The sequence below is a fragment of the Stenella coeruleoalba genome (genome assembly GCF_951394435.1).
Source record: "Stenella coeruleoalba genome assembly, chromosome: 14".
NCBI lineage: Eukaryota > Metazoa > Chordata > Mammalia > Artiodactyla > Delphinidae > Stenella > Stenella coeruleoalba.
In genome coordinates this window covers 51,692,702-51,713,236 of record NC_137160.1, presented here as the reverse complement: position 1 = coordinate 51,713,236, position 20,535 = coordinate 51,692,702, and the positions used below count along the sequence as shown (strand labels likewise).

The 20,535-nt window shown below is 40.2% G+C and overlaps 2 protein-coding genes across 15 annotated transcripts in view; one reads left to right on the top strand and one right to left on the bottom strand.

Annotated features, from left to right (window-relative positions):
- The window catches only part of GREB1L (GREB1 like retinoic acid receptor coactivator), a 260,561-nt gene extending 250,221 nt beyond the window's left edge, over nt 1–10,340 (top strand). For 4 of the 10 annotated variants that reach the window (XM_079942266.1, XM_079942258.1, XM_079942263.1 and 1 more), the window contains 7 exons: nt 107–314; nt 4,590–4,755; nt 5,732–5,959; nt 6,888–7,029; nt 7,859–8,059; nt 8,487–8,625; nt 9,862–10,339. In XM_079942266.1, coding sequence (XP_079798392.1) covers nt 107–314; nt 4,590–4,755; nt 5,732–5,959; nt 6,888–7,029; nt 7,859–8,059; nt 8,487–8,625; nt 9,862–10,025 — 1,248 coding nt within the window. In that variant the 3' untranslated portion in view covers nt 10,026–10,339. Of the gene's footprint in view, nt 1–106; nt 315–4,589; nt 4,756–5,731; nt 5,960–6,887; nt 7,030–7,858; nt 8,060–8,486; nt 8,626–9,861 lie in introns of those variants that run through there. The other 6 variants (XM_079942265.1, XM_079942261.1, XM_079942260.1 and 3 more) reach the window with 3 other exon arrangements.
- Nucleotides 10,341–10,452: 112 nt separating this feature from the next.
- Nucleotides 10,453–20,535, bottom strand: part of ESCO1 (establishment of sister chromatid cohesion N-acetyltransferase 1) — a 78,021-nt gene continuing 67,938 nt past the window's right edge. For 4 of the 5 annotated variants that reach the window (XM_079942270.1, XM_079942268.1, XM_079942271.1 and 1 more), the window contains one exon: nt 15,889–17,386. In XM_079942270.1, coding sequence (XP_079798396.1) covers nt 17,239–17,386 — 148 coding nt within the window. In that variant the 3' untranslated portion in view covers nt 15,889–17,238. Of the gene's footprint in view, nt 10,787–11,864; nt 17,387–20,535 lie in introns of those variants that run through there. The other variant, XR_013831257.1, reaches the window with a different exon arrangement.

Genomic DNA, 20,535 nt, shown 5'->3' with positions numbered 1-20,535 from the left:
CACAAGGACTGACAGGCCTCAGGTATTAGATTAGGTTCTCTAAGCTTCTGATATCTCAGGGTTCTAATTTCTTTTTGGTCTCTGGTCCTTTCTTTCCCTTTTTCAGCAGAATTTGAATGCGGTCAAGAGCCCTATTTTCACTCCTTCCAGTGGTCGCCATGAGCACGGACTCCTAAACCTCTTTCACGCCATGGAGGGCATCAGCCACCTGCACCTACTGGTGGTTAAGGAATATGAGATGCCGCTGTACCGCAAGTACTGGCCCAACCACATCATGCTGGTGCTTCCTGGCATGTTCAATAATGCAGGCGTGGGTAAGGGGGCCCCCAGATGGGGGGAAGGGCTGGAAAGATAAACTAAGCTCCATTCCCCAGGCATGAACTTTCAGAGGTTCCCCTGCCCCTGGATAGTGTCTTGCCCTGCAGACCAAAGGACTTTTCATTCCTCTTTAAATGAGTTTTCATTTCTCTTGATCTGCAATTTTGCAGAATTTTTAACTTTTGAGGACTAGTAACCAAAGAAGTCACTGGTACGTTGAGCACCCTGGGAAGGATTGGGACTTTTCCCAGTATAGGCCGCAGATGTTCCTTGCAGCAGGCTGGCAGCAGGAACATCACAGTGAAGAGGAGAGTCTGAGGAGGGGAGTTAGTAGTTCACAGTCCGGTCTGGAGGGATCTCTGAGGGGCATCACTAATCTTAAAGGCACACAGCAAGTTCTTGGGGGCTCTGTGCAGCTGGGGAATGGAAGCATCATCACTGCCTACGGCAGTTATCTTAAAAGTGCCTGGAAGAAGTCTTTCCTGCTTTTCCCCAAGGAGTTTAAGAGCAATTGGCTGATTTCTCAGAGGCGGCACCTGGTTGTTGAGTGTATTGACAGAGCCGGGGAGGAACTGGAGAGAGCGGTCTAGAGCTCCTTCATTTCCCTCCTGAAGGCAGGAAACCTCCACATGGACCCAGTGTTCTAGAGCTCTAGTGTCTGGTAACTCCCTGCATCTAACTCACTTCCCACTGGCTTCTGTGGGTATCTCAGTGCAGAGTCTCAGAGGGCTGAGGATCAAGAGCTTTAGAGGAAGAACATCCAGCCCAGAGCTGGAGTGAACACAGAAGAGACCCGAGTAGTGCCCTGGATCCACACAGGCCTTCTCTCCAGGTCTCTCTCTCCCTTTCTTCTTAGGTCTCTTCCTTTCTTGTTCTCCATTCCATTCCTTTTCATGTCCTTAAACTTTAGCCTTAATATGGGATTAAAATATTTTCCCGAACTGGTTTGTTTTGAATGCAATTTCCCATGTTTATCACAATATCAGATGACTTAGGACTTTCATTTATTTCTGGTCCTTTATCCTCCCCCAAACAATATATCTCCAAACTATCTAAAATCTTTTTCTATATGCATATGACCCTCAAACTATACCTTTCTGTGCCTAACTGACCTTTAGGAGAAAAAGTTCCCTCATCCCAGATCTGACTGAATTTGTTTAGTGCCAGTTTTACCATTTTTGTAATAATCTGGGCAGAGAAACCAACATACATGCAAATAAAATAAACAAATTTTTTTTACTGTGGTAAAAAACCACAAAATTTATCTTAGCCATTTTTAAGTGTATGGTTCAGTAGTGTTCCGTATATTCACATTGTTATGCAACCAATCTCCAGAACTCTCTTCATCTTGCAGAGCTGAAACTCAGTACCATTCAAGGCTAACTCCCCGTTTTTGTTATCCATTCACCCACTGAGGGACCCTTAGTCTGCTCCTCACCTTTTGATTGTTGTGAATAATGCTACTATGAACATGAACACAAATCTCTTCAAAACCCTGCTTTCAATTCTTTTGGGTATAAACCCCAAAGTAGTATTGCTTAATCACGTGGTAATGCCGTTTTTTTTTTTTGGAATTGGCATGTTGTTTTTCATAATGTCTGTACCATTTTACATTCCTACCAACAATGCAAAATGGTTCCAGTTTTAACACCTTTGCCAACACTTGCTTTTTCTGGGAATTTTTGATGTTGTTGTTCGTAGGCATCCTAATGGGTGAGATGGTATCTTATTGTGATTTGATTTGCATTTTCCTAATGATTAGTGATGTTGATCATCTTTTCATTTGCTTGTTGGCTATTTGTATATCTTCTTTGGAGAATCTATTTTTTAGTAAAGTTTTTATTGTTGTTGACTTGTAGGAGTTCTGTATATATTCTAGATATTAACCCGTTATCAGATAAGGTTTGTAAATATTTTCTCCCATTCCATAGGTTGCCTTTTCACTGTTGATTGCATTCTTTGTGCAGAAGTTTTAAATTTTTATGTAGTCCAGCTTTTTTCTCGTTGCTTATGCTTTTGGTATCATATCCAAGAAATCACTGCCAAAACCAACATCATCAAGCTTTCCCCCATGTTTTCTTCTAAGAGTTTTATAGTTTTAGCTCTTTGATCCATTTTGATTTTTTTATATAAGGGTCCAACTTCATTCTTTTGCATGTGGATATCCAGTTTTCCCAACACTATTTGTTGAAGAAAGTATCCTTTATCCATTGAATGGTCTTGGCATTCTTGTCAAAAATCATTTGACCATATATACAAGTGTATGCTTCTGGGCTCTATATTCTTATTCCATTGGTCTATGTGCCACTACTACACTGTTTTGATTACTGTAGTTTTGCAATCAGTCAATGTGAGACCTCCAACTTTGTTCTTTTCTCAAGATTGTTTTGGCCATTCAGAGCCCCTTGAGATTCCATGTGAATTTAAAGTTGGATTTTTCTATTTCTGGAAAAAAAAAAAAACCCTGATATTTTGACAGGGATTGTATTAAATATGTGGATTGCTTTGTGTGATATTGACGTCTTAATATTACATTTTGCAATCCATGAACATGGGATGTCTTCCCATTTATTTGTCTTTACTTCAGCAGTGTTTTGTACTTTTTAGTGTACAAGTCTTCTGCCTCCTTGGCTTAACATTTATTCCCAAGTATTGTACTTCTTTTTTTTTCGTTTTGTTTTTTTTTTTTTTGCGGTACACGGGCCTCTCTCTGTTGTGGCCTCTCCCATTGCAGAGCACAGGCTCCGGACGCGCAGGCTCAGCAGCCATGGCTCACGGGCCCAGCCGTTCCGCGGCATGTGGGATCTTCCCGGATCGGGGCACGAACCTGTGTCCCCTGCATCGGCAGGCGGACTCTCAACCACTGCGCCACCAGGGAAGCCCTGTATTTTCTTTTGATGCTATTGAAAATGGAACTTTTCTTAATTTCCCTTTTAGATTGTTTGTTGTTAGTATATAGAAACACAACTGATTTGTGTATATTGTTTTTGTGTTTGCAACTTTGCTGAATTCATTTATTCTAAGTATGCACGTTATCTTTAGGGTTTTCTACATATAGGATCATGTCTGCAAAGAGATAATTTTACTTTCCAACTTGGGTGACTTTCATTTTCTTGTGTAATTGCTCTGGCTAGGATTTCCAGTACTATGTTAAATAGAAGTGATAAAGGTGAGCATCCTTGTCCTATTCTTGATCTTAAAAGTTTTCAGTCTTTGAGCGTTGAGTATGTTAGCTGTGGGGTTTTCATATATGGTCCTTATGTTGAGAATGCAAACTGTTATACATAGTGCTATTGAAAGGTAGATTTTCCTAAATCCTAGTATTACCCTTGACCTATTCAAACTGTTTTCCTGGCTCCTTCATAGACTTAATGGGATTTTTTAGCCTCTTTATTTCATTGTCATCTACATTGTGTTTCATTTTAGGGTGGCCCACTCATAAAACCTGGCTAATTCCTGATGATCATCATCTTAATAATCGCTAACACTCACTGAGTACTTACCAAGTGCTAGGCACTGTCCTGAGCACCAAACAGCAATCCTATGAAGTAGACATTATCATCGCCTTCTTACAGGTGGGGAAGCCTAGGCACAGGGGAGTTAACTTGTTCACTGTCACACAGCTAGAAAGCAGTGGAATCAGAATTCAAACTGAAGCAGCTTGGCTCCAGTCTTGTCTCTTACTTACTGTACCACATGCCTCTTACAAAAAAGCAGACCTAGGGAAAGGATACCAGTTTCCAGAGTCTTCTTCAAAGACACTGCTGCCAGTTTCCTAAAGGTACCTAAAGCAGGGGACACATTAGTGTAAGTGCCATACCCACTACTGCAGCCCTGGTGGCTCCCTAGTGCAGGACATGCAAGTGGCGGCTGCTGAGAATCTGATCATGGCTCTAAGAAACCAGTAGTAAGTATCTCCTCTATGTGGTATCATTTGTCCTATCAGGGAAGCTGGATTCTTGTAGTACTCCTTGAAGTGTAGTTCATGAATCACCTGCAAAGACATCTCTGGTTTCTGGCCCCTCATCAGACTTACGAGAGTGAACCTCTGGTGGTGGGTTCTAGGAATCTGCATTTTAAACAGACTTCCTGGGTGATTCTTATCTACACTGATGGTTGAGAGCCACTGCTCTGAACATTTGGTTGACCCCCATCCATGTGCATGGTCACCACGTGAACACGCATGCTTACAGAGAGCGTGTGAGCCGTGTGCAGGGCCTCAGCCAAGCCTGAGCGAAGGATGTACAAGCCTTGGTTGTGTTGCCTTTCAGGTGCTGCCAGGTTTCTTATTAAGGAGCTGTCATATCACAACCTGGAGCTGGAGAGGAACCGCCTGGAAGAGCTGGGAGTTAAACGCCAGTGTGTCTGGCCTTTCATCGTTGTAATGGATGACTCGTGTGTCCTATGGAACATTCACAGTGTTCAGGAGCAGAGCAGGTAGTGGTGCTTCCTACGCAGTTCTAGGAGTGTGACACAGTGTCATTGAGAAGACACTCTCCTTGGCTGTCATTGCACAGGGAAGTAAATAAGAGAGGTACAGCTTTCCAGAGCAAAACAATCATCTGTGAGACTACTCTCACTAGCACATTTTGTGGTGGCTTAGGAATTTTTTAATTTAGACACTCAGCCTGCCATTAAATTCCTGGACCATTTGTGCATCACAGCTCAGGTTTGCTATAAAAGTCTGTTGAAAGACACTATGGTTTATTTAGAAAGACCACTGGCTTCTGAATCAGGAGACCTGCTTTTTAGCCCCAGCTCTGCTTCCTAACTGTCTGGATGAAAAAGGAAAGTTACTTCACCTCTGTCTCAATTCTATCACATAAAAAATTATGGCTGGGCCCAAATCAGTGGTTCTCCTCCTGGGGCAGAGGTGACAGGAATCCATGGGGACCATGAAATGCTAAGCCTGGAGAAGTCCTATGCAGTAAATGGCCCCGAATGTTCACAGCCCCAGTGAAACACTGTGCCAGATGGTCTCTAGACCCTTCCAGCTCAGGCATTACGGTTTTGTGCCCTTGTTTCCCCTGTGGATTTGAAGCCCGTGAAGTTTTCAAATATTCCTTTATTATTCCGTAATTACCAGAACTGGGAAGTATACTTGTGTGCTTCTCATCTCTGGCTACCTCTCTTTGGTGACTCCCTGTTCATTACTCACTTTGAAATGGGCTGGATTTCACTCTCTGCCTTTAAGTGATCAGCCCGGCCCCCAGAAGGCAGCTTCCCTAGGTTAGCAGTGACAGGCAGCATGAAAACCGGGCTTGACATCCTTCTCCATTCCAGACTAATATAAAGTCAATCAGCTAATTGTATCCTTCAGGTATTAATACTGTACAGTGCGGTTAGCTCTTCATAAGTGACCCTCTCTTCAGTAATAGTGGTATCTTATGTAAACTAACTCTACATTTCATAGCCAGCCCATGGAAACAGGAGTTTCCAGTAAGAATGTGTCCTTGAAGAGTGTCTTGCAGCATATTGAAGCAACACCGAAAATCATCCACTACGCAATCCTGGGCATACAGAAATGGAGCAGCAAGCTGACCTCTCAGAGCCTGAAGGCCCCGTTCTCTAGATGCCACGTGCACGACTTCATTCTCCTCAACATAGACTTGACTCAGAATGTGCAGTATGACTTCAACAGGTAAGTCAGGCCTTCTGGATGTATGTGATCCCGGCATTTACTGATTGTTTCTGCCCAGGTCTAGCCTCAGCCATGTTTTTATTCCTGTCTCTGTGTCTTTGAGAAACTGAGACTCTCTTTATATGGACAGAGAAAGGGGGATCATAAGCCCCAAAGTGCCCCTTCATCAGCCTTCAAACTGACCCAGACCCTTAATGATAGGTGCTGCAACATGAAATGCTTAGAGAACATATTTTGGCCATCTTATTATTCAGTAAAAACTGAAACAGGGCCAGAACTTTTTATCAACAGAAATCGGTGTGTGGACCCGTAAACCTATTCAAGATTAACCTTTCATTTACCCTCAGAACTCAGAAGGTAATCTCTTCCCCAGATGTTAGCAAGACCCTGAGATCTGGCTCCTGTAGGGAAAAGCCAGCTAGCCCTGGCCTTGCCTCCTGAACAAATTATGCCCACATCTTGGACAATCTGAAATGGCCAAGGAAGAATGTCAGAGGCCATAGAGTCCCTCTTATGTCAACCCCCAACCCTGTAGCTATTAGAATGTTCTGTAGCTATTTCACTTCTGTGTTTTAAATCTGGCAGATGCTTTATCCTGCTTGCAGCCAGGATTTTAAAACCGGGAGCAGCTCTGCAGTCCGGTCCCACAAGAGTATACAGAATGTGCGCTCGTATTTCAGTTCAGGAATGCAAGGCGCTGTGGAATGTCTGGGAACAGTCACCTCACTTCCTCCTTCCTTAGTGGCTGTTAATGCCCAAATCAAAAGGTTCACAGGCCAGTGTCAAGAGAGCCAGCTCCTTGAGGGGGAAAGGTTGATTTTGTTTGAGGCTGTCTCCCAATACCTGCCACACATTTCTCTGTGTTTAACTGTCATAGTTGAGATGTGACAGGTAGTCAAGGAAACCTATCATTGTGATTATAATTTAGGTATTTCTGTGAAGACGTTGACTTTAACCTGAGAACGAACAGTAGTGGCCTGCTCATCTGCCGCTTTAATAACTTCAGTCTCATGAAGAAACATGTTCAGGTTGGAGGGCAAAGGGACTTTATCATTAAACCAAAGATCATGGTAAGTTTGCAAGCTTGAGTCTACTTTTGAAAATAAGATGATCTTTCATTAATATCTTTGTTATCAGGTACTGGCATTAAGCACTTGCCACTTGACTGGAAAGTAACACAAGGGAGTCTGTTCTTAATGTCAAATCTGCACTCGTTTCCCTTACTGAAGACTCATCTAGAGCCAAACATAAGTTTTGAAAATTCAACAAAACTACCTTTCTTTAGATTTAAGGTTTAACTCCATCAAAGCTTTAGTTTCTAAACGTCTTCTATATTCTTAAACTGGCAAAGTTAACATTTTTACATTCTTTATGTAACACATGAAAGAAGTGTACATCAAGCTGCTCGCACGGTCCTTTGCCAGTTGTCTTTTTTTTTAAAGTAAGGCAGATCAGAACCTGTTAAGGGTTAATTCCATGGGCCTACCCTTTTCTGTTTAAGAGATTTACTGGAATCATTTTTAGCATGTGGACTCCCCAGTGGAGCTTAGAAATCTCTTTGCTTTTTTGGGGGGGGATTTTATCCCATCCACATCCAGCAGCGCTATAAAAGGCTTCCTGCTGGTTCTTACAGTGTACATGCTAAATGCACCAACTTTCAAAGAAGCCTACTTTTGCATTTGCTCCTGCCCTTACTGTGTATAAATTATGTTAAATCCAACTGTGCTATTTCCAAGAGAAAAAAATTTCAGAACCCAAGAAGGACAGACTTACATTTGAGCCTGGTCTCTGTCTCTGTGCTACTGTTACTTGTGGATTGTTCGGATGCAATGCAGTGCTTTCCTTGCCAGTTTCACATAGTGACAGACCCATTTCCCATGATCTTGGCTCTGATTTCAGGTGTCAGAGAGCTTAGCACCCATCTTGCCCCTTCAGTATGTCTGTGCTCCCGACAGCGAACACACACTACTGGCAGCCCCTGCACAGTTTCTCCTGGAGAAGTTCCTTCAGCACGCCTCATACAAACTCTTCCCCAAAGCTATCCATAACTTCAAGAGTCCCGTGTTGGCCATCGACTGCTACCTTAACATTGGACCAGAGGTAAAGGGGAAGGGGCTGATACTCTTTTTAGATAGAGGGGCTTGATTTGCTTCTATTAATTTCTCTCATAACTGTCCTTTATTATGAGAAATAAATAAGCTTTAAATATGTTAAAACTTGACACACAAAATAAAGCGAGTACAAAGCTTAACTAACCAGCCCATTGAAGTTTCAATTAAAAAAACTGGGAATTCCCTGCGGTCTACTGGTTAGCACTCTGCACTTCCACTGCAGGGGATACGGGTTCAATCCCTGGTTGGGGAGCTAGGATCCCGCGTGCCGGGTCGGGGGTGGGTGCGGAAGGTGTCTCCTTTACCTGACCCTGAGATGGACAGCTAAAAAGGAAGGCGCTACTTCATTCAGCTGAAGATGCAGAGGTTTTGCTTGCTTTTGAAATGCTTGTGCTATTTCTGCTTGATGATTCCAGGTGGCCATATGCTACGTCAGCTCCAGACCCCACTCCAGCAATGTCAACTGTGAAGGGGTGTGTTTCAGTGGACTCCTCTTGTACCTCTGTGACTCTTTTGTAGGTGCTGATCTTCTTAAGAAATTTAAGTTTCTAAAAGGTAAATCAAATTTAGCATCTTGCTTGTGAATGCTATTAGTTCCCACTGGACAAAATACAGTGGGAAGGATATAAAAGAGCACTTCAACAATCATTTTGCCAGTAAATTAAGTATCTTACTTTTAAACCAGGCCACTGATTTTTTAAATGGGGGAGTGTTAAGACTAAATGCAGATAAATATAGCCAGGTTTGTGACCATATTAAATATGTTTGCCACTAGTAATTTTAGAAAGGAATGATGCAATACAAGAAATGATGCTTCTCATATAATCTAATTTTAATAAAAATCAGGTTGGGCTTCCCCGGTGGCACAGTGGTTGAGAGTCCGCCTGCTGATGCAGGGGACACGGGTTCGTGCCCCGGTTCGGGAAGATCCCACATGCCGCAGAGCGGCTGGGCCCGTGAGCCATGGCCCCTGAGCCTGTGAGTCCGGAGCCTGTGCTCCGCAACGGGAGAGGCCACAGCAGTGAGAGGCCTGCGTACCACAAAAAAAAAAAAAAAAAATCAGGTTAATGAGGTATGATTCTGGTATAGAAGCTGAAGTCGTTTCAATGAGTATGCACCATACAAAGAGTTAAACTTGCCTAAGAACAAACTGCAGATTAAGCATCACAAATAATCCTGACAAGATGACCTCTGAGGTCGGTGGGAAAAAAGTAAGGTTCATCATGCTGTGTACAGCATGCTACCATTTTTATGAGAACAGGAGAAACTGTATTTACTTCTGTGTGTGTAAAACACATATGGAGCTGTGCGCGTGCGTTGGGGGTGGGAGGGAGCGTCCCAGGGGACGCTTGGCAATATCTGGAGACATTTTACGTTGTCACAGGGCGGGGTGCTGCTGGCACAGAGTGGGTAGAAGCCAAGGACACTGCTAAACATCCTACAAGAGCAAGACAGCTCCCACAGTAGGATTGGCTGGCCCACAGTGCCGAGGTTGAGAACACCTGCTCTACAGGGACACATGAAACGTTAGGACGTGGGTTTTAACACTGGTTACTACAGGGGAAGGGGGGGTGTGGTTAGGAGGGCTTTTACTTTACACTCTTTTAAACTTTTGAATTTGTAATAACTACTTTATTCAAAATAAACAGTACAATGAACAAATCTGATAGGTTACTTTGTATGTTGGTTCTCACATGTGTTAGTTTAGGGGATATAATCAGAGGGAGGTGGTAAGATTCTTCATCATTTCAATCCCTGAGCCTAAGACACACTTCTGCTTTCTTCCTGAAGGTGCTACTCTGTGTGTCATCTGCCAAGACCGAAGTTCCTTACGCCAGACGATTGTGCGCTTAGAGCTAGAGGACGAGTGGCAGTTCCGCCTCCGAGACGAGTTTCAAACTGCTAACAGCGCCGATGACAAGCCCCTCTACTTTCTTACCGGACGTCACGTATGAGCTTTGGAAGAGACCAAAACCAGCAAAGGGATGCCTAGGTGGGGTGGGGTAGTAACGATTAAGGATGCTTTTTTCCTTTAAAGTACAATCACTGTGGAGCCAAGTGCAACATATTTGTCTCTTCTCCAAAGAACCCCCCAAATCTGACCTAGATCCCTGGGGGGCATCACTCTCCTTCAGTTCCAATTTCAGGACTTAAATTCAGGTTAACTCCACCCTAGGTAGTTATGCAATTACTTAAGACGTGGTCTGCCTACGGGGGGCTGAGGAGGATTATGCTTTGGAGAGGCCACAGGGAGTCTGCATTGTTTTTTTACTATGCTGTGTCGGCCGGGGGGGGGGGGCGGGGGGGAACTGACTCTCAGCATTAGCTAGCCTGAATGTGTTACGTGAGACTCACACCGTTGGTGTGGAATTAATTGAAGATTAACGTTTGAGGCCTGAACCCTCAGTTTCTCTTCAGATCTGTACTTTGGTACAGTATTACTCAGGGGTCTGAAATGATAGAATGTAGAAGATATTTGTATTTAAAAAAAAAAAGAAGTAGCTTTGTCTTTCTCTGTGCAGTGTTAGTTTAAGATTTATAATCTTGTATGTATTGAAACTTTTGGCAAAATTTCCACAGGAGTTAAAAGTTTACTATTTAAACTGAACAAACAAATTAGTAAATGCAGAGCAGGCATTGTGTGTATTCATGCAGCTTCTCCTGGCTTAAGTTCTTTTGCTTTATCCATTCTTTGTTTTCAGTCTCTTAAGCACGCCTGTGAGACTATGAACAGTGATTAATCTTACACAAGGAGAGCCTGATTCAGTAGTTGAGCCAATTCAGAAGCTTTCAGCAGTCACCCCACACCCACCCTGTTTGGTTGGAATTTAGCAGTTGGCACCAGCAAAGCTAAATGTCAGGCAGGCTTAGCTTCTGTGTGAAGTGGAACTAGTTTCTTTCCTCTCAAAGACTAAAGCAAAGTTTCCTTTAAAAGATACACTGAATGAATATTAGTTGCCTTATACTGACACCACCACAGAAATTGCTGAAATGGGAAACAGAGCCGTAGAAAGAGAGGCTGTTTTACTTAATCCTACCAGTGGGGTGTGCGTGTGTTAAAGAAGATGCCAGTAAGTCTCTTTGACTCATTAAAATCAACAGGGGGTCTCTGTTCAGTATCAAAAGTAGGAGGCATAAGTTTCTACAGATTTTTTACCACATATTTTAATCAAAAACAGATTTTTAGAAAATGTTCTAGAACAAACTAGGTCTTTTGGAAGCTTACTCTTAAATTACTCCACTTCTCATCATTAAACAATCTCTTGACATTTTTCTCATTAGCCCGTATGTACCACTTTATTCCCACTTTAAATGGCCATTTTAAACTTGAATCGATGTCATATTTATGGCCTGAAGCCTGCATTTACTTAGAACAAACAGTGTTAACTGACCAGCTTTATTAGTTTGTGATAACAAGGAGTTTACAGCTAGTGAAAAGATGGCATGTACTAATCTGAAAATGGTTTCAGATCTCTTGGTTTTAATGTAGCTACTTATGATGCTTTAAATGTCTCTTGAAATGAACAATTCCTTTAAACTCCATTTTTAACTGACCTTGAAAGAGGACCTGCCTTATAGATGCTTTAAAAATACTCAATTTTAGTACAGCAGAATTTTTGGCAAAGAGGTACGTTCTGAGGCAGGCTGATTTAGATATCAATGCATTTCCGTTGTTCCTGTTTTGTTGAAAGGGCCTAACGCAGACGATATCAAGAAACCAACTATTTGTGCAATATTCCAAAAATATTTATAGGGCAAATAAAATACTTGAAATAATCCTAAAACAGTTGTACCTGGAGCAGATGGCCTCTCAGGGTTTCTTCAGGCTTTATGGCTTCATAGTCTAAGGAAAGGAAAATTTTTTGTAGTTACTTGACCTGAGGGGACCCCACATTAGTTAGGGCTGCACTCTGAAAAATCAAATGCTTATGATCTCTTAAATACTGTTTAACTCTGGGGAAGAGAAATGCCAGAATAAAGCCAAAAGCCCATCACCCCAGTGATGGAGAATTCAAATTGACCTGCTTATTCTTTTCAATGCCTATCTTACTAAGGTTTGGATCTTTTAAAATCACCTTATCAGTATAATTCTTTAGAGAATGTTAGGTCGTTCTCCTGCAAGGATAAAATTGCACAAGCACAGGACACCATGACTGGTTAATACGTACCTTGGTGTGTTCCACTTCGAGCCTTGCCATCCCTTAAGAATATTGTGGTGTGAATGTGTTCACTAGGCCTGCATAATAACTGACCTATAGACCTGTTGAACCTTGCCACATATTGACAGTTCACACAGGTTAATACTGAATGTAAACTAAAATTACAATGAGAATTGTTGTATTCAATTTTTTTGGCTGTAATTTATGCAAATGCTTTTTGTGATTTTTAGGAAAGGAGGCACCTGTGTTACTTTATTACTGTAAAATTTTCTTAACCAAAATTTGGTGAATTTCACTAGTCAGTCTACCTCACATTTTGTTTGTGATTCTAAATTGTCTTAAGTTGTGTCTACAGTATGTTCTTGTCCTTTAATTTGGTGAATGTATTAAAATTCTCTCCCACCCCCCCAAAGAGAAAGTTTGTTTTCTTTACATGTTCTGGTATGTTCAAAAATGGAATAAGCTGACTACGGCAATGTCCAAGAAAGGCTAGAAGTCCACGTGTCATAGGTTGGATGACTCTAAGACATTCTTCTGGCATAACAGTCCAAAAAAGTAAATATTTGTTCACTGAAAATCTGTAGCTTATCCAAAGAAGATACACACGTATAAGGTATCTACATACCATGCCCATTTGCAGATGCCACAATTATGAATAACAGCTCTAGAAATGATTATTAAAGAGACGTTAGAAATATTCATGGTACATCCCCAATCTTTTATTTTACAGATGGCAACTATACTCACTTTCGTGTCCTGAGAAGCAGACTTTGGGTTGGTAGAACTGTGCAGTATAACCCTAAAGGTGTTATTTCACCAACTTTTGAGAGTTAACTTGTTATTCCAGGGGAAAAGAAATGCCTTTCAGTTCTATTATTAGCAAGAGTGCTAAAATAATAGACTGATATAGAACCATAAAAGCATTCTTCAGGGCCAGAGGCCCCTGGCTGTTACCTCAGGAGGGGCAATAACTATTTTAAGTATGATGACAGATTCAGGATAAAGGCTCCAAAGCAGCTGCCTTAGAAAGACTAACAGCTGTGAAACTCTGCTGTACCTTTGTATTCAACTACGTAGAGCTGAACAACATCAGGGAACAAACATTCCTCAGGCTTGTCTTCAGTCATGGCAACTGGCCCATAAGCTTCCTCTGAGTCTAAGAGAATACTGATAAAACAATCAAATACTGGCTTCCCTGAAAAAAACAAAAACCCAAAAAAGAAACAAAAAAATTGTCACTAATGATGACTTCAGGAAGAACTTCTGACGCCAAGGAAACAGCCATTCAAACTACAAATTCCTTATGTCTTTACTGTCAAGTAGTAAGCTAAGGAAAGCATCTACGGTTGACCCTTCAACAACACAGGCTTGAACGGCATGGGTCTACTTATACACAAATTTTTTCCAAAAAAACATGTACTATGATACTACACAATCCATGGTTGGCTAAGTCTACAGATGCAAACCGCTGATATGAAGAGCCGACTGTAAAGTTATACCTGATTTTCAACTGTGTGGGGTAACCCCCATGTTGTTCAAGGGTCAACTGTGCTTCAGTGATTATGACGGCAGGTGGAATAATAAGAAATAAAAAAAAGTTTTCTAACCACTTCTTTGTTGTTATAAGACCGAATCTTCCCTTTATCTGCCAGAAGGCCCAAGAGCCATGAGAACAGGTAGAAGGTATATGTATGCCTGCAGTTGCTATCCCAGAAATCAATTCAACCATCTTAACTGCCGATGAACTACAGCTAGGCAGGAATGTGGCCGTGTTCCTACCCAGACGCCCTAGCTGGGCAGCCATGCAAAGTAAGCAACAATTAAAATATCACTGCATGTGGGGCTTCCCTGGTGGTGCAGTGGTTGAGAATCTGCCTGCTAATGAAGGGGATGGGTTCGAGCCCTGGTCTGGGAAGATCCCACATGCCGCGGAGCAACTGGGCCCGTGAGCCACAACTACTGAGCCTGTGCGTCTGGAGCCTGTGCTCCGCAAAAAGAGAAGCCGCGATAGTGAGAGGCCCGTGCACCGCGATGAAGAGTGGCCCCCGCTTGCCACAACTAGAGAAAGCCCTCGCACAGAAACGAAGACCCAATGCAGCCAAAAATAAAATAATTAATTAATTTAAAAAAAAGTTTAAAATATCACTGCATGTCTACCGTACTTACTGTTCTTACAATACATGCTTTTAGTAGATATACCAAATGCACTCTTGCATGTTACGAACTGGTAAAATACTGATTTTTACAATGCTTACAAAATGAAATAAAACCATTGTATGTCCATGCAGACAAGGGCATAACCCCTGAGAGCTCATGGTTCCTGTCTACACTGGTGGTTCCTATAATGTCCATACACTAGACATTTTTATAATGGACCAACAACTATTCAAGGGTAGCTGAGAAAAAATTTACAGGCGCCTTTATATAATCAGCAATTACAGAATCAACCTGTTTCGATGTCTGTGGCCATTAGTGTTTACTCACTGTGTCCACCAGTGCCTCCACCACTCCACAGAGACCGTTCTTCTATCATCACTCTTCAGCCTTCAACTGTGGTGTGACAGTGTCGACCGTTCTTTGAGTCTTGGTTTCTACCACTCTCTTATGGTTCTTCCCTTGCACGTGCATTCTCAGGTGTTCCTCAATACTCTCTCCTACCCTCTCAGTTCATAAACCTCAGGGTGGCGATCTCTTCTAAACCTTCAAATAACTAAATAAATTTGCTTAGTTCAAACTTTTTCCAAGCTCTAGATCTACATGTTCAGTTATATACAAAATAGATATTTCCACTTGGAGATTCTGCAACCACCTTAAAATTGTGAGCAAAACTGAACACATCCTTCCCCATCTAATCTTGCCAACCTAATTCTCCAGTATGCCCTTCTCAGTCAATTACCCAAATGAAAATTACTCTAGATTCTCCTGTCATGATCCTTCTCTGGTCAGTTATCAACTCTATCAATTCTTCAGTTTTATCTCCTCAGAGTTCATCTGTCTCCTCATCTTCACCCACACATCATAGGTTTAGTTCAGTTTTCAGCATCTTTCACAAAGACTGCTACTGTAAGCCCTTAATTATCGTCTAAGTTCTAGATTCCTCACTTGTAAACTCTACCTCATGGGGTTGTCATGATAATTAAATAAAATAATGCATCACTAAACACAAGGTATGACACATGGCAAACATTCAAGTGTTAAATATTATTAATAATTCTGTTCTTAGAGAAATAGCTAGATTGTAAAACTTATTTGAGGGGCTGTGTCTTTAATACAAACATGAAAAACCGTTTTCCTAGTAATGGTAACCTTTAAACCAACCAATAAATATAGCCTCTCTACTTCCAAGTCCCCTTGAAACCACCAAGTTTGGCTCCCCAAAGAAGCATACTATTGCTTATATGGAAATTGCGTCTGTATTATGAGATTAACAGTTACTAGGACATCTACACTACACCTGAAAATTTCATCCTGTTTTTAAAAAATTACAGTCCCTGTCAGGCAAACTTTGAGACCAGGGATAACTAGAAGAGTCTCAAGCCCAAAGAGAAAAGCAGTGCTGAGAGTTGGACCATCATGATGAATCAGAGGGAAAAATTTACACTGCCTTACCACTCCACCCTATAAAGACTACAGAGCCTTACACCACTCTATTAATTTTAAAAGCACACATCTAAGGGTGATAAAATATATACCTGTCTGTTAATCATAGTTTAAAAGCCCTAATTTTTAGCTGGTTTTAATTTCGGCTCATAAAATTAATCTATGTTAAATCACAGTGGTGCTTCATTCTTGGGCCATGGCTCTTTATTTCTTTGAAAGAGCAGAAAATTCTGATGTTAGGATCTTGTCTTTTGGAGATGTTACTGACATACTTATCCTATGGCAAACTGGTGAAAACTACCTTTTAAGAAGCCAGTGTTTTAATCTTATTTCAAGGTATCAAAACTAACAAACTTCCTGAAAAAGCACAATAATAATACACCATTATCACATTTATCACTTAGAAAAAGCTATCAAGTATTTTATTATTTTATTCTACATTATATACAGGTCATAAAAGGCCACAGCAGTTTTTCAACATATAAACCCTTTAAAAGTAGAGGGCACTATGAAGGATAGACAAGTATCAAAATGAAGTCCAATAATGAGGGCATATACCCAGTGTAGTATTTCTGAGGAGTAACGAAGCAGATACCAAGTCCTCCATATTTAGCTTGCAACTATTCCACAGGTTTTCATAAATCTCTTTGGGACTGTTAATAGCCGAAGTGTGCCAGTTGCCATTTATTTTAAAAAGTGAAACCAGAATGAAAGAATAAATAAACTAGAGGGTACCATTCTAATTCTAGTCACTTACAGCTCTCCAAGAAGGAAAGCCTCAATTCTTTTCCACCTTCCACTTTTTGCTGCTGTTAAGAAGCGGAAAGAGAGAAATGGAAGAAAAAGTTCGGCTTTGCTTTTTTGTGAGGATTCTTTTAAATTATATACCAGACCCTTTAAGAATTAGCTTTGAGTTCCTAAACAGGTAACATCACACCCTCCTTGAGTAATAATGCAAAAACATTGGTTTCCACTCTGTGAAAATACAATCTTTAAAACTATAACTGGTATCAGCAGATCAATATAAAAAAATACAGTACCAAGCTACACTGGTATATTTCCATAATTAAGAACTTCAAAATATACTTATCACTGAGACCATAGTCCTTGCATTAGTTTCAGTCCACTATGAACAATTATCTGCTGCATGTAAACATGTCTAAATAACTATAGATAAAATACATCAATCATAAATTTCTGTAAAAGATAATAAAATATCTTCTTTAAAAAACAAAACAACAATAAGCAATTACTGCATTTTTTCCAATTTTATGAAAATGGAACAACCTTAGAGTTGTTGCCAGTCCTGAGTTCATTGTAATAAAAATGGCCCTAGTTCCTGGTTAAAGTCAGCAACCAATCCATTCTCTTCAGTAGATGTCTTCTGGACTGCAGGCATGAATTTATTTTAGGTGCTATTTTGTCCATTAATAAAATTATATACCAGAAACTGACCAGTGCCACAGTACTGTGTTGCAAACAGTTTTCCATCAGGAGTAGGATCTGAGAAAGCAATTTCTTCTTTACTCAAGTATGAGCCATATATAAAGTTACTCCTATTAAAAAAGGGGGGGGAGTAGAAGGGTAAAAAAAAAAAGTATATTATTTTTAATCATTAAAATTGGAAAAACCTGTCAAAATTTGAATAAAGACTTTTTAGGTAATGCTGTATATTCTAGAAACTTAAAAATAATTGTCTTATAAAAAGCAATCATAGTTTTAAAAACATTTACCCATCATCTTTTCACGATAAAAATACTTCAACAACTCTAAATAGAAGGAACTTCCTCAACCTGATAAAGAGCATCAAAAGGCATCAAAGTTAATGGAAAAAAAAGACTGAAAACTGTTCCTCAGAGATCAGGAACAGGGTAATAAGGCTACGTCTGCTCACACCTCTTCTATTAAAACAGGAAAATTAGACAAGCAAAAGAAATAAGAAGCAACCACATTGGAAAGGAAGAAGTAAAATTATCTCTTTTTACAGATGACATGGTCTTTTATATACAAAAATCCTCTGGAATTCACAAAATAACTATTAGATCTAATAAAGAATGAGTTCAGCAAGTTTGTAGGACATAAGATCGATATTAAACCATTAATTGTATTTCTATACACTTGCAATGAACAATTCAAAATGAAATTTAGAAAACAAGTCCATTTGCAATAACACTGAAAGAGTAAATACTTAGGATTAAATTTAGAGACATGCAAGACCTAAAAAATGATAACTATAGAGCGTTGTGGAAAGAGATTAAAGGCTACTTAAGTAAACAGAAAGACATCCCATGTTTATGAATCAGAAGACTTAATATTGCTAAAACGGCATTACTCTCCAAATTGATCTATACTGGGCTTCTCTGCAAAAATTAACAAGCTGGTCCTAAAATTCATATGAAAATGCAAGAGACACTGAATAGTGAAAAGAATCTTAAAAAAGAACAAATTTATAGAACTCACATTTCCTTATTTCAAAACTTACAACAAATCTACAGTATTCCAGACAGTGGGTTGCCGGCATAAGAGACCAATGGAAAAGAACTGAGTCCAGACACAAACCCTCACATTTATGATCAATCATTTTTGACAAAGGTGGCAAGACCATTCAATGGGAAAGAAAAGTCTCTTTAATAAATGGTGCTGCAACAATTGGATATCCACATTGAAAAGAATGAAGTTGGATTCTACCTCACATCATACATAAAAATTTACTTAAAATGGATCAAAGACCTAAATATAAGAACTAAAATTATAAATTCTTGAAAGAAAATACAGGCCTAAATCTTTGTGGCCTTGGATGAGGATACTGTTTCTTAGATATGTGACAAGGAAAAAAGATATATAATTTGGAGTTCAAAATTAAAAACTTCTGTGCTTCAAAGAATACTAAGAAGATGAAAGGACAATCATAAAATGGTAGAAAATATTTGCATATCATATATCTGATAAGGGACTCATCTCCAGAATATATAAACAACTATTACAACTCAAGAAGAGAAAGACAAATGAACCAATTTAAAAATGGACATAGGATTGATTGAATAGGCATTTCTCTGAAGATATATATAAATGGCCAACAAACATCATTACCTATTAGGGAAATGTAAATCAAAAACCACAATGAAATACCACTTCATACCCACTAGGATGGCTAAAAAGACAGATAAGAACAAGTGTTGGTGAGAATGAGGAGAAATTAGAACCCTTGTAACAGTGCTCGTGGAGTTGTAAAACAGTGCAGCCACTTTGCAAAGTAGTTCAGCAGATCCTCAAAATGTTATATGGTTACCATATGGCCCAATTCTCCTACGTATGTACCAAAAGAAATATACATACGCAAGTATTTCTCTATTTACCAAGAGAAATAAAAATACACAGCCTTCCCTGGTGGCACAATGGTTAAGGATCTGCCTGCCAATGCAGGGGATGTGGGTTCAATCCCTGGTCAGGGAACTAAGATCCCACACGCTGTGGGGCAACAAAGCCCACACGCCACAACTACTGAGCTCGTGCTCCTCAATGAGAGAGCCTGCATGCCACGCACTCTGGAGCCTGCGCCACAACTAGAGAAGAGAAAACCCACACGCCACAACTAGAGAGAAGCCCATGCCACAACGAAGAGCCCACATGCCACAACATGCGCCACAACGAAAAATCCCACATGCTGCAATGAAGATCCCACATGCCACAACAAAGACCCGATGCAGCTAAATAAATAAATAAACATTAAAAAAAAATACAGTTCAGAATAGGCAAATCTATTGAGACAAAAGTAGATTATTGGTTGCCAGAAGCTGGAGGAGAAGGAAATGGGGAAATTGGGTATCAGGTTTTGGGGAGACTGAAGGAAATGTCTTAGAATTAGACAGTGGTGATGGTTACACAGCCTTCTAAATATACTAAAACCCAGGAAGTGTCACTTTAAAAAGATGACCAAAAAGGCCACCTACTGAATGGGAGAGGATATTTGCAAACGATATAACCAGTAAAGAGTTAATACCCAAAATATACAGAGAACTCATACAACTCAACATCAAAAAAAAAAAACCTGATTAAAACATGGGCAGAGAATCTGCAAAGGCATTTTCCCAAGGAAGACAAAAAGAGGGCCAACAGGCATATGGAAAGATGTCCAACATCACTAATCATCAGGGAAATGCAAATCAAAACCACAATGAGGTATTATCACCTCACACCTGTCAAAATGGCTATTATCAAAATGACAACAAATATCAAGTCTTGGTGAGGATGTGGAGAAAAAGGAACCCTCATGCACAGTTGGTAGAAATGTAAACCGGTGCAGCCACTATGGAAAACAGTATGAAGAGTCCTCAAAAAAATTAAAAATAGAACTACCATATATGACCCATATATGACCATATAAATTCCACTCCTGAGTACTTACCCAAAGGAAAAAAATACACATTAGAAAAAATATATGCATCTCTGTGTTCATTGTAGCATTATTTACAATAGACAAGATATGAAAGCAACCTAAATGTCCATCAATAGATAAGTGGATAAAGAAGATGCTGTGTGTATACACACAACCAGAGACATACACACAGACACAAACACACACACAACGGAATATTACTCAGCCACAAAAAAGAATGAAATCTTGCCATTTACAACATGGACAGACCTAGAGGGTGAAATAAGTTAAAGAAAGAAAAATGCTGTATGATTTCACTTACACATGGAA